This window comes from Pezoporus flaviventris, unplaced genomic scaffold (assembly GCF_033815535.1).
Source record: "Pezoporus flaviventris isolate CSIRO_AGI_PZ_B2104156 unplaced genomic scaffold, CSIRO_AGI_Pfla_v1 ptg000041l, whole genome shotgun sequence".
Lineage (NCBI taxonomy): Eukaryota > Metazoa > Chordata > Aves > Psittaciformes > Psittacidae > Pezoporus > Pezoporus flaviventris.
The window spans coordinates 5,566,597-5,579,910 of NW_026892589.1; the positions used below are offsets into that span (position 1 = coordinate 5,566,597).

At 41.6% G+C, this 13,314-nt stretch overlaps 1 protein-coding gene across 2 annotated transcripts; it reads right to left on the bottom strand.

Moving 5' to 3' along the window:
* Positions 1-2,989: 2,989 nt before the first annotated feature.
* LOC133275811 (solute carrier family 2, facilitated glucose transporter member 11-like) lies at positions 2,990-11,700 on the bottom strand. Of its 2 annotated transcripts, XM_061466013.1 has the most exons (12): positions 11,292-11,569; positions 11,005-11,103; positions 10,253-10,413; positions 9,271-9,395; positions 8,786-8,915; positions 8,029-8,177; positions 7,471-7,658; positions 6,540-6,650; positions 6,105-6,206; positions 4,818-4,893; positions 3,641-3,768; positions 2,990-3,302 (listed from the first exon to the last, which is right to left on the bottom strand). In XM_061466013.1, the coding sequence occupies exons 1-12, from the start codon at positions 11,313-11,315 to the stop codon at positions 3,096-3,098; spliced, it is 1,500 nt and encodes a 499-aa protein (XP_061321997.1). In that variant the 5' UTR covers positions 11,316-11,569; the 3' UTR covers positions 2,990-3,095. The 2 variants fall into 2 exon arrangements, with proteins under 2 accessions (XP_061321997.1, XP_061321998.1); XM_061466014.1 differs by lacking the exon at positions 3,641-3,768 and having other exon boundaries at positions 11,292-11,700.
* Between the last annotated feature and the right edge of the window lie 1,614 nt (positions 11,701-13,314).

The window sequence follows — 13,314 nt, forward strand, 5'->3', positions numbered from 1 at the left end:
CCTCATAACAGTGAGTTTGGCCTGTACTGGAATAAGTGAGGCCAGATGGCACCTGAATTTCCAATTTCTTTTTAAAGATGTTAGTCACAGCAATGACACTGAAGTAGTAGTACAAAGATGAGAAATAGTTTAGTTGTTTTGTCTCTCCTTTTGAGTAAAAGATAGGGAGGGTGAGTAGCAAAAAAAATATGAAATCTTGCTTGGAGAAGTATGAGAAAGAGAGGCCTTGGCATGGGGTTAAAACAATGTGCAAACTTTAATAGTGTCAGGTTAATCATATACTCTGTGGTTTATCAGTACCTGTAAGAGGTGCAGCTATAGTAAGCATTTGGGAGAGCAGGCCTTTTGATGTTTGGCACATTGGATTTGTGCAGCCTGGGAAGATGAATGCTTGAGTTGGAAAGGTTTGTTAAAGCCATGAAGGAGTGAAGGTGCCCAGCAAGACTACCTGTGAAGGACTGACTTCTTGCAGGAGACACTGGAGCTGTATCAGAGGCAGCATGGCTGGACTTCCTAAGAGAGGGACAGAGGGATCCAAGGCTTGTGCTTTTAAACCTGACATGGTGCTGGGTGACAGGGATGAACAATCCCTCTGCAAAGTTCCAGCTGTGCTTCTGCTGAGATCAGTTCCTTCAAAAGCACCAGCAAAGACAAAGGGACACTGACCAACGTTACAAGAGAAAATTCTCTCTTCTGTATGTGCAGGAAGGTTGGGACTCCTGGTAAGAAGATATGAAAAAGAGAAAGAGGAAAGTAAAATTAGAGAGAAGGAACTGACAAGTGAAAGTGGAAGTTACCACAACAGAACACACTATTGATCTGGTACAGTACCAATAGTGAACACTGATCCTGTTTTTCCATATGTCTATTTACTTAGCTATAGCTCCATGGCTTTAATGTCTGTTCAGCACAGTTGAGAAGTACTACCATTCGCAAGTGCACCATCTTGTGAAATTTGTGCTAACTGGGAAAGAACAGCATGGAAGAAGAGAAATGTTATATTTGTGTTCTGTTCTGTCTCATGCTGGTCTTATTTTCAAACAGGCAACTCAGGCATTAGAAATTCCCTTTTACAACATTGTCAGGGAAGCTGCAAGCTGTATGGCAGAACTGCTACAGAGGGGATGGGGGAAGAGGGCACGGTGGCAACAAAAAGCATAAGATTTCATCCTGTATACAGGCAGCACCTTGGTAGTCATTTTAGAATCAAATATATGGGGGGGCATGGGAGCTGTTGTGGGCAGGTCAACAACAAGATAGATAAGCCAGTCTGTCCCAGTGTTGTGTTATTGCAGAATAGATGTCTGTAATTCAGAACTTCTTTAATAACATGATGCATTTATACAGCACTTTGTCAGCTCAGTGAAGCTCTCTCTTCTTCTGTTAGGTAGGTAGATAGTGAACAGCAGTTTTCCAAATAAAGAGTGGTAGACGGAAGGGCAAAAAAATCCAAAGACAAATCAGCAGCCAGTTGATGGCCAGGAGAAAATCTCACGACTTTCCTGCACCTTCTGCTTAAGTAACCATCTGACTCTGAGGTTAATGTTTACTTCGTATGATTTCTATTGATTTATGGTTTTTGCAGCAATTGGTCAGTGCTTAGAATGGATGGATTAAATATTTCAATGACTCAATGGAAGAGGTCTCTGAATGGAAACACTGGGTAGTGTGAGTGCTCCATATTTTGAAACAGGAAGTGAAAATAGATCGAATGTAAAATGAACCCAGGTTCCGGCTGCTGGACACACACTGGCATTTTAATATCAGAGCTTCTTCTGTGGCTATTTCTTTAGAAGAAGCAAGCAAATTATTTGACATTTTAAAACAGAAAAATCCCTTATCCTGTTTCAGTGCCCCACCACAAGGTTAATCGATATGAATGGTTAAACTGCATGCTAAACAGGAGGCATGGTATAGCATTTGTAACTGTGATGGGAAACAGAAAAACAACAAAGAGATGTTGTGCCCTGGCAGGCAACATATACAAAGGTAGAAGAGTTTTGGGAGGGAAGTGACTAAATGGTGCAGTGGTCAGCAGGGCTGACAGCTCTTGAAAAGCAGCAGTACATGGGTGCTGTGGAGCATAGCAACGGTAAAAGTGTAGTATTGTAAGCTGATGTGACACTGGTGGAGTGCAATGTGTCCTAGGCCATTACACAGACAGAGCACATTGCTTGTCACAGTTTCTGCTTTATTTATTTATTTTAGCAGTTAATTATTTATAAAATGGACTGAATTTCCAGTGTCCACTCTCTGTACTCTCTTGGTACTCTCTGAAAGTGTCTCACTTCCTGTTTCACTCCAGGGCTCTAGCTGTCAGCACTGCCTGTATGTTTGTTAAACTTGTGCCACTCATCAGGTACTCAGAATAAGGCTGAGAGCACTGCTTACACTACAAAAATTTCATCTAGATTTTGCTACAACTGATATGCATGGAAAGTGCAGTCAGTTTGCTCCAGAGGATTCAGGTGAGAGTTCTTTGGTACCAACCCAGGGATCAGGGCTGATCTCTGACAGTCATTATAGGACATACAGTTACTTGATGTCAGCTCAAGAAAATAGGAACAAAATTGAGTTCTCTTTGTTATCCTGCCTGGTATTTGTTCATGTGCAGTGTTCATGATCAAGGTCCTTTACAGTGTGATAACATAAGGAGATCACATGAAAATAGTTTTCAAGAACTATGTTTATGTTTAATCTTTTCTTCATACCACTCTTAATCCTGAGCAGAGCTTTCTTACAAAATAAGACAGAGACAAATCCTCTTCTTTAAAATGACAGCATAGGAGAAAGAATTGAGATGAAATTGATGTGTTACACTTGAAAATGTTTTGCATGTGCCAGTTCTGAGAAGTGTCTGTAGTTATTAATGTCTTCCTGCCTATTCCTAGCTGTTTTAGGAAGGAGCCATTGTCTCTCACCATGAAAAGCAAAGATAAAGATAAATGTAAAATAGGACTACTTGGATTAATAACAAGCTATCTCTGGATTACATTTTGCGTTACATTTTATTGAGAAAAGTCCATGTTAAGGTTTAGTTTTCAGTTTGATTTTGAGACAGGGCTTTTTGTCAGTGGGAGTTGCTTGGTGACCTATCAGAGCTTGGTGCAGAATGTCTTCTCTTCAGTAGCATTCTTCTCCACAATCTGATGACGTTTCTTCTTAACCTGGCATGTTTTGAATTCCTCTGTGATTTCAGAGGCTGATTTCCCTTTTGTTTCTGGGAGGAATAGGTAGATGAGAGCCGCTGAAATGACCAGGACAGCAATAAAGATGAGGAAGCAAAAAGGACCAAGGAACATCTAGAGATAAAAATAGAACAAGATAAGTGATCTCCCCTGGCAGCACTTTGCCTCTAAAGATTCTTGAACACTGTTGATTTGCCCCTGTGAAATGAGGAATAAGTTGGTTTTACACAAGGAGTATCTATTTATCTTTTTAATCTAGTCTTGAGGCAGCAGGTGATGTCTGAAGTTGAGAGAAGTTTTTTACATAGATGGCATCCTTATACCAGTAGGAATAAGAGATCCACAGCTTTGATCATCTACAAGGCATTTCATCCTACTCCCTGTCCAGAGCAGCCTAGAAAACCAGTTTAAATTGATAGAGTCAACAAGAATATTTGAATAAAATTACATACAACAGCAAAGGGGAAAATCATTCCTGTGAAAGTGAGGCCAAGCCAGATGATGATTCCACCGATTACAAAAGCAGAGGACCTTGTCGAAAGGGTGAAGATTTCATTTGTGACAGATGTGATGGCTCCCGCTGAGGAAAAAACATAAAAAATCAATAGAAACACTGTTGCATTTAACCATTTTCCTCAAAGTGAATGAGCTGGTGTCACTGGTCAAACACAGCCCCAGTAAGTCAGACTACTGTGAGATCATCTACATTTGGGCAGCACAGCCATCTCTATCTGAATTCACCTACAGACTTCTCTGGTGGTCCATGGAGCACCAAGTGCAGTTTCTAGCTACCTAACATGTATAAAATATAGAGATGAATGGCCTGAATGGCCTATTCTCTCCACTGCCTGTAGGAGACACCTGGGTTCTGCTACCATGGGAATTCTATCAGGTTTTCAAGATGTTCATGGTCCTCATAGGTAATAATACAATAATAATAAAGTCTTAATAATAATAAAGGCTTAATTAAAAAGTTATTTTTTAATAATAAAGGCTGCCGTTTGAATTTGGAGACTGAAATAACTTAAAGTTGTGTTTATTCAGGGACCTTTCAGGGTAGATACTGGTTTTATGTGAGTGAGGTCCTGGTAGAGAGCTGTAAGTTTGGATCTGGTATGTACTGATGTATGTGGTTCAGAGTGGCATTGAGGGGATGAGAAAGCACTGAGCAATGCTAACAGAGAGACTTTGTGTGCTATCAGGTGTCATTCTTTAATAAAGTAGAATTTTACAGGTAAGTTGAGAAAACTCTGATAGTTTAGAAGGGGCTATCTCTGCCACAGGCAGAGGATGGAGCAGTTGAGCCTGTGTGCACTGAACAGCATTGACACCCTCCAACACAAGTCTTAGTGAATTGATTAACAAGGGTTTTTTTTGGCTTGAACCTGTAATTCAGTGAGAAGAAACAGGGTTCTGATCCATCAGGGTCTGAGTAATTTAAAATAATTTGTTAAGAAAATTATTTCTTGGGTCATAAATTCATCAAAAATTGGGACTCCCACCATTGCAGTGCAAACTAAGCTGTTGGTTTTCAAAGGTATATTCACGCAGTCTAGTTCTACTTCCATACATTCATGGCTTGTGCTTATCCATGTGGTCCAAGGTTGTTGCTTTTATTGTTGTACTCACCTGGTCCTAACCCATAGGCAATGATGAATAAAAAGATAAGAATAACACTGCAGTACCGCATCCAGAGGAACTGATCCTAGACAAAGACAAAAGGAGGGAAGTGAATGAAAATTAATATTATAGCTGTAGCATGGCTGATCCAAATGTACAGGAGAAGCAATTATTAATGTAAATGCTCATGATACTCAGCTCTGTAGTAGGTGCTCACTAGAGCTACTTATCTTTCTGTATTGAATGCAGTAGAAGGCCAGGAGTAGCCTGCAGTGTCCTACCTACAGAGGTGAGCTGAACTGCACCCTGGTCTGAAAAACAAGTAACAAATTCCAAGGTAATTATAATATGTGGAGAATTGTTACTGATTTAACCTGATTATCTCACTGAATGAGACAACCTCAGAGAAATGCTTAAGTCTCTTGTGAACCAGAAGATATCTGTGAAGCAGAAAGAAGCTGAAAGTATATGGACTGAGACCACAACTGCAGTGCAGTGCAAACACCAGTGCTACTGGAGCCATGACACTGGGTTACTCACTACTTTCCACCATCCCAACTAGAAGTAGCTAATAAGCTGCAGTATGTAGTGAGATCACTTGTATCAAGGGTAGGAAATTGGTGGGGTTTGGAAGTGTCATTACACACAGTTTCTGCTGCAGGAGGCATGGGACAGCAAATGGGAAAGGTGGTAGCACAGATGCTCATGTACGGATTTAAAAGACAGCAGAACAAGACATAGAATCATAGAATCATAGAATAGTTAGGGTTGGAAAGGACCTTAAGATCATCCAGTTCCAACCCCCTTGCCATGGGCAGGGACATCTCACACTAAACCATGTCACCCAAGGCTTCGTCCCACCTGGCCTTGAGCACTGCCAGGGATGGAGCATTCACAACCTCCCCGGGCAACCTATTCCAGTGCCTCAGCACCCTAACAGGAAAGAATTTCCTCAATAGTCCGTGGGACTTACTAGAGCAGGCAGCCTCTCTGCCACATCCCTGATCCGTGCCCCTGGTAGGCAACACACCTCTCTTGAGATTTGGAGAGATCAGAGCTGGAGGAAAGCTCTGCCAGACCAATGGCTTTACAAAATGTTTCTCACTGACTGTTTGAAAGCCTGATTAAAAAAGATGAACCACAGTGCAGGTCCACAAAACCCTTGCAGAGAGGCTGAGTTTGTATTCAGAAGATATCCTGACCTACTATTTTGGACATGAAAGCTAAGGCTGATTATCTGCCACCCTGCACAAAGAGTTCTGACACAGCTCCACTCCCAGAGAGACATTTACTTACGCTCAGTAGAAGACTTATTTCAAGCAGTGTGAGTATCAGTGCCATCAGCAAATAACCACCCCACAGGAGTATCCGGCGTCCAAAGCGATCAATAATAGAGCTCTGAGGAGCAGAAAAAACTTGCATCTCACTGGAAGCATGGCAAAATCCGGCTGTCAGGCATCCAACAACTCAAGCATTCGTCCTGAGTTCTTTTTTATTTTAGAGAACACAAATCTTATTGGTACAATGTTTGTTATTTTATTGAATTCCTTCCAGCCTCTCTAATGCTATGAATTACCACTGCTGCCCAGCACTGCAGTTACTTCTTCATAAATACTGTATTCAGTGGAAGCATTCTTTAGTTCATAAGGAGAATATTCATTTTCTTTCAGGAAGAATAGAGTCAACTCACATGTAGTTTAACTCTTAAAGCCCCAGAGAGGTCTGACTTACACAGAAGATGAGAGAGATGAGCTCGGAAACTGCAACTCCTAGAGATACATATGGGATTATGCTTTCCTTCAGGTTAGCTGTCTGAAAAATTTCTGAGGTGTAGAATGTGATCTGGGAAACAAGAAAAAATTCCAAAATGAAGCATAGTCAATAGATATGATATGTGCTTACCCAGCATCATTTAGTACAAGACTTGTCATCACTGCAAAAGCAACAGTACATTGTTGGGGCTTAGTGGAGGAAACATACTTGCCTGAGATGTGAAAATTCAAAAAGGTAATGGAGATGAAGAAAAGGTATTTGAAAGGCCAGGGAAGAAAAAAACCCAACCAACACAGAGGTGCCTCCTCTGCCCACAGTTCTGGAAAGTGTAATGAACAAGCTCCAGCGGAATGCAGTGTTTCTGGAGAAAGACCCATAGGTGAGTGATAAAAATGATAGGCAGGGGAATGACTCTTAGCTTGAGCTGTACTGGGCACAGCCACCTTTATGTGGAAACAACTGAAAGGAAATTACTTAAAGGATAAATCTCCTTTATCAAATGGAATGACAATTGAATAGCAATAGCTGACCATGTACTACTGCAGAGGTCAGAAAGTGGAGCTGGAAGTCTAGATAAACAGATCTCTGGGTTGTAGCAAGCCTTAGGGTATTTATAACCCCTTCTACAGAATCTTTGGTAATACCACCAGGGGAATGAAGACAACAGTGCCCTTGCAGGAATTTATGCTGAGTTGGATCTCTTGTATTTCCACCTGAGAAGCTCCCTGGAAATGTGAAGAATACTAGTGATGATACCACAGATCTTCACAGACAGTGGATTCTGTGTGAGGGGGGAATAAAGTAGATTCAGAAAAAAATTAGAAGCTAGAATTGTGGTGCTTCAGTTACTTAGTAGTAGATCTAAGCATGGAAATAGTGTATACTCAACTGCACTCAAGCCACAGAGCTGCAGACTCAGTAAAATAAGGAGCATGGTGCCCAGCTGCGGATACACAGATGGTTCTTTCAGCATCTCTAGGACATTCATGATTTTGGTGCCTTTTGTTATAGCCTTTTCCTTCATCATGTCATCAAATTCAATGAGATAATTCCCTTCTCCCCAGAGTTGCTTCATGGCTAAAGAAGAGACAGAATGAAATAAACTCCCCATCATCTGATCTGCTCAGAGTGCTGTATTTTTCAACTTTCAATAACATTAAGCATTTGCAGTTCAGTCTGTGTTTTGCTTCATCAGTCCCTGAGCAAAGGACTAGAATATTGCTTACTGGAACATGCTGAGACTTCCCTGGAAATGGCTTTTAATTTGCTGTAGTATTTAGGGGTAGATCTTAAATACTTCTGATGACTGTACTTAGTCTGGAGGAATTTAATAATATAATTATCAAGAAATCTGTAGTTGGCTGCTAGAAAAGCTGACCCCCTCTGTTAGTTTCACTTTACTGAGAGTTATGGTTTAGCGAATTAAGGATCAAAAGTTTTATGTTACCTTTCAAGCAACCGGGTTTGTCTCCTTTTTGCAGCAAGAGATAGGGAGGAGACTCAGGAAAGAATGGCAAAAAGACCAGTTGAATCAATGCCACTAACCCAGAGAAGGACAATAGCACATTCCACATATCTTCAGTTCCTAAAAGATCTCTATGAAAGCATGTTAGAGTGTATTTATAGTTCAGTAAAATTACAATCCATAACTAATTTGGTATTTTCCTAGATCCTATATTAGTTGAAGAGACACAATGTTACATACGTAGCTTGGGAAGATCAATTGAAATAGAAGATGCTTAGGCTGGGAAAGGAAAACAGGCTCATACTTTCTACTGCAGGACTGAGATTTTTCTTGTAATCTGACTATTATGTAAAGATCAGTGGAGTATGAATATCCTGCAACAGTCTTCTGAAGCAATACTGCAATTCTGAGTGAGGGTATCAAGTAATCCGCAGGATTTAGATCCCAAAAGTTTACTGAGAGTGTTTGCATACAACTTTTTTTATTAACTTCAGCAGAGAGACCGCACCTCCAGAGATGGATTCATTCTTTCTCGAGAGAAAGGCCTTTCTCTCCCCAGTGACACATAAACCTCTGTGACTGGTATGAGGTAAACGCATCCATTATTATGGCTGTATTTAAGCAAAGTAAAATCCCACCCTTAGTGCATTTCCATTTCTAGGACTGGGATAACAACACTTCCCTGCCGTACAGAAGACAAATAAATAGAAAACAGGATGAGAAGGAGTAGCACAAGTACCTTAATCCAAGAATTCTTGCGACAGCTTTTCCTAATGCAAGAAACACAGAGGAGCTCACATTTACAAAGCCACGCAACCTCTTCGGTGAGATCTCTCCAGCGTATTGAACGTGGGCACTCAAGTGTATTCCTGAAATGAAGAAGACACAAAAGAGCTAAAGCTATAGAAAGCAAGAGAGGCGGTCCCTTTTCGTTTTTTCCTTCGCCTAAAGGTAGCTTTCTCGTTTCTCTTCTGAACTGTTTGCTCTATATCCTCCACAATAATAGGCTAAAAATGTACCTTTTCCTTTAAGCAAGATGTTTAGTTAATCCACCAGATCTCTCTTTCAAGACCTCTTGAAGGCAAAGGACAGCTCATCTTACCTTTTCCCAATCTGTTCCTTGTTCCACTGGGGTTACTGTGCATGCCTGGGTACTCCCAACAGGAAGATTTCTGTATCCACCCCAAAGTAGTCACATTAACAAGGAGTAGTGGGGAGTCCTACCAGCACCGATGCCCTCAAGGAAGCGCCCAATCAGGATCATCTCAAAAGATTTGGCTCTCCTACTGAAGCCAGTATTCAGTGTGGCTATTATGAGGACCACGTCATTGAACAGCAGACATTTCTTCCTGCAACAGCAAACATGCGGGTGTGATCCATGTTTTACTTTTTCATCTTTGACTAATGCCTGCCTGTTCTCCTCTGGATTTACAGACCAAGTTTAAACCAATGTTTACAAGACAACCATATCCGATTAGGAAAGTCATGTCTTTGCAGGGAAATGGTTCCTCTTTTCCATGCTAACACTATGTGAGCACGCCATGAGGATGAAGGAAATTCCTGAAGGATAAATATTGATAAGGAATGGTCTTTCTCACTTCTCTACTGTGGATAAGGTTCCCATCTCAAACACTGCGCCTGTCCCCAGAACAGGGCAAAGTCAGCTTCATGGAGAACATGTTTCACTCTCCAACCACCTCAAGGTAGAGAGTTCTGGCTTTGTGCTGTATGGCCACCCTCAAAGAGAGGGTTCTGAATGGGGCCTGAGGGACTTCTGCTTATCCTTGCTGAAACTCTTATTATTCTCACAGAGGAATGAACCTGCACGTTTTTTTAAAAGGCTGTGATCAATAGAAAGGAAAGAAAAACTTTTGCCTACAGAATATCTATCCTCTATTGCATTACTGCAGTGGTGTTGGGCTCCAGAGGGCATTATTGCCCAATAAAGACATTTCAGAGATTTATTTTTTACTGAAATTTCAGTGAAAATACAGGAATTGTACGGCACTAAAACCGTGACAAGGGAATCAGAAATGGTTGCATGTTCCTGTCTCTCTAATGTACCTAGGGGCAGTTAAACACAGAGTGGAGCAAATTCTGCACCAGAAGGGGGCAGTGAGAATTCTGACATCCGTTATATTAGGTGAGTGACATTTAATTGCTTCCCTTGTTGCAGCCTCTATTAGCTATTGGGAAATATACTTACTTTCCATATTTTGCTGTTAGGAACCCACTGCACAGACAGCCTATTGTTCCACCTACACAATACATAGACACGATGAAGGACCACAATAATGTGAGTGTCTCCTGTTGCAGCACAGACCCATATCGCTCCAGCCAAGTTTCATTGATAAACTTCTGGATGTACTGGGACAGAAAAAGGGACTTTCACAAACAATAATTCTTCATAATGTTTAAAACTTTAAAGAGGTGAATGATAGTAATTGATAAAAGCATGACTATGGGACATTTGTTTGCAAATTAGGATTGACATTTCCTCCCATATGGACTAATAGTGTGAGATACTCTTTCAAAACGCAATTATACTCTTTAGTCTGCTGAACCCTGGTACTCCTACACCAAAATAGTGGGACCTTTTATTGACTCTAGTGAAGGGCAGTTGCTCCTATTGCAGGTAGTGGTTATAAAGAGAAAAGGGCTGAACTGAAGGTTGAGAGTCAGTCAGCTAGTTGTTAATCTTTTTTCTCCATGGCATAATCTTTGAGGAGGGTGTTTCAATATGTTGTTCCCACAGAGTTCTGTGAGAAGTTGTCTTTGGAGCACAGCTCCTAACAATCATGCAAAGTCCTTTTGTCTTTTGACAGTGGACAGTATGGCATTGGAAAGAGCTGGGAATAAACCCACATAGCAGCACCTGACAGATTTTTTTAGAGCATCTTCAAAGAGTAAGGCCGTGACGAACAGTTACAGATGTGATCTGGTGAAGGCTTTGCTTACCGGAGATGTGTAATTGATGACAGACATTTGAAAACCAGACAAGTGGGTTCCCCCAAGCCCTAGCACCGTAATCATTAGCAGTAGCTTCCGGTATTGAACCTGCCAAAGGTGACGAAACACATTGTAAGTTCCTGATAGCTCCTGGCTTTAGACCAGGAGACAATTGATGAGATGTTCTGTCTTCACATTTCTATGATTTACTGTAAAATGCAAACACCCATTTTGAATTTTTCAATCATGCTGCTTGCCAGTGAGTAGGGCTAGAAGACAAGAAGTTAGATACTCACCAGGTCTGAGAGGAAACCAGCCATTTGCCCTTGAAACCTGCCTGCTCTGAGAGCCCTTGTCAAGTCTGTCAGATGAGAGGTATGTTTTCTATGTGTAGATTCTAAGAAGTGGGGATCATGTCACAGAAGTTAAATTCTAACCCTGTGGCTTTTAGTGAATTGTGTCCTCCTCCAGCAGTGACCAGGGACCCTTTTTGCTGGTTTAATTATTCCAAGACCCAGATACGCCAGGCTGGTTGCAACACTGGTAAATGTTTATCCGTCTTCTGTTGGGAGTGCTCCCCCTCACTTGTACTGCCAAAGCAACTGCATGTTCCTGTGAGGAGCTGGATGGTGTTCCTATCTTTCCTTCAGGATAGCAGAGTCCCTCTTCACCTCTCTGACATGCAGCTTAGGCTGAGTGTTTTTCCTTTTCTTAAGTCTACTACAGAGATAAGCCTCTTAGTATTTTGAGTATTTGTATTATTAGCTGGGCTGTAAGGCCTCTTCTTGTATGCTGTAACATTTTCCATTGCTTGAAATGAACTGAATGATTTTCCAGTTGCAGGACTGGTGAATCTCTGAATATTGGCATATTTGGTCCTTGTGAACACCCAGCTCTTTAATCAGGGTTACTGTTTCCAGAACCACTCAGAAGCCTCACTCTTGCCTCTTTTTAACAACAGAGGTGGCTACTGTGTGCCAGACAGGGATGCTCATTGTGGTCTGGCTAGAGAACTGATTTTTAGAAGTACTTTTCACCTTAGAGAAAATTATTTTTAATCAGCCAAAGACTTGACTGTTTACACAGTGTAAGCTACTTCTTGCTTCCTTCAGGCTTCTATATATTACGTGTAAGATTTTGTACTACACTGAATACAGTGGAGCTCACTCTGCACTACAAAGATTTAACTGTCTGTGGTTAGTGCTGAAAGGGGCAGTGGGAAGGTGGGGCTACGGTTCTGAAAGCAACAGAAGCTTTGCTCAAGAGCACAGCGGAAGCGCTGACATTCCTCCTACAGTTTGCTTGTCACATTACAGTGACTGACAACAACCCCATGCTGTCCTCTGGGCCGTGTGCCCTGCAGCACAGGGCAAGCTTGCTGAGTCATGCCTTGACCTTTCTCCTGCTGCATGTCCCAGTAATGCTCTCTCCAAACCCTCTGCTTGGGTGTCTCACCGCACATCAGCACAGTGAAATAATTGGAGCGGAATTCATCTTTTCACCCATTCCATTTTCATCATTCCTGAAATCCTCGTTACCTCCGCATCAGGTGTGGTCATGTATTTCATTCCTTTGCCTCTCAGCAGAGACTTCTCAAATGCTATCACTTCCTCTTCCAAAACACCCCAGAATCTGTCTTCCTCTTCAATTACTACTGCAAAAATCCCTGTCTTTATTTAGCTTTTCTCTTGTTTCTTACAAATTCCTCCTCTCAGTTTCCAGTCATTTTAACACTGGCCACTGCCCCCTCCTCAGCTAAAGGTTTTGCTGTCAAAGGGAAGACTGCAGCCAGATCATACAGCTATCCCCTGTCCTCTCTTACCACCACCACCCACTTTATCCTCAGGGGTCACACCAGAACTATGTCCAGCAAAGTATCCCAGAGCTGTCAGTTGCAAATAATACTGTTAGGCAAAAGCATAATAGCAGCAGGCCCCAGTGATGAGCAACACAGGGACTTTGCTGGTCAGGACAGTTTCTTTATATTTGCTCCTTGCACCCATTTACTGAGATCCTCTTTGAAGTCTTGTAAACTTCTGTTGTTCCAACTCCTGGGGCAGAAAGGTCAAAGGAGATACTTGAACAATCCAGTGTTACTTTTTGCTTTCTGTCAGGACACACTAAAAGCTACTTTTGAAATAATAGTTAACCCTCTCTTTTGCTGTTTCTCTGTGGTTTTGCCTTTTAACTTCTGTTTCCTGTGTCAAATTTGAATGTCAGATCTCTGTTTCCAGATCTTTTCAAGCTGCAGTGTCTCATGCAAGTCTGTTTTTACTTTTCTCTTTTCAGAAGGCTTCTGCCAATCTAACAGAAAACCAC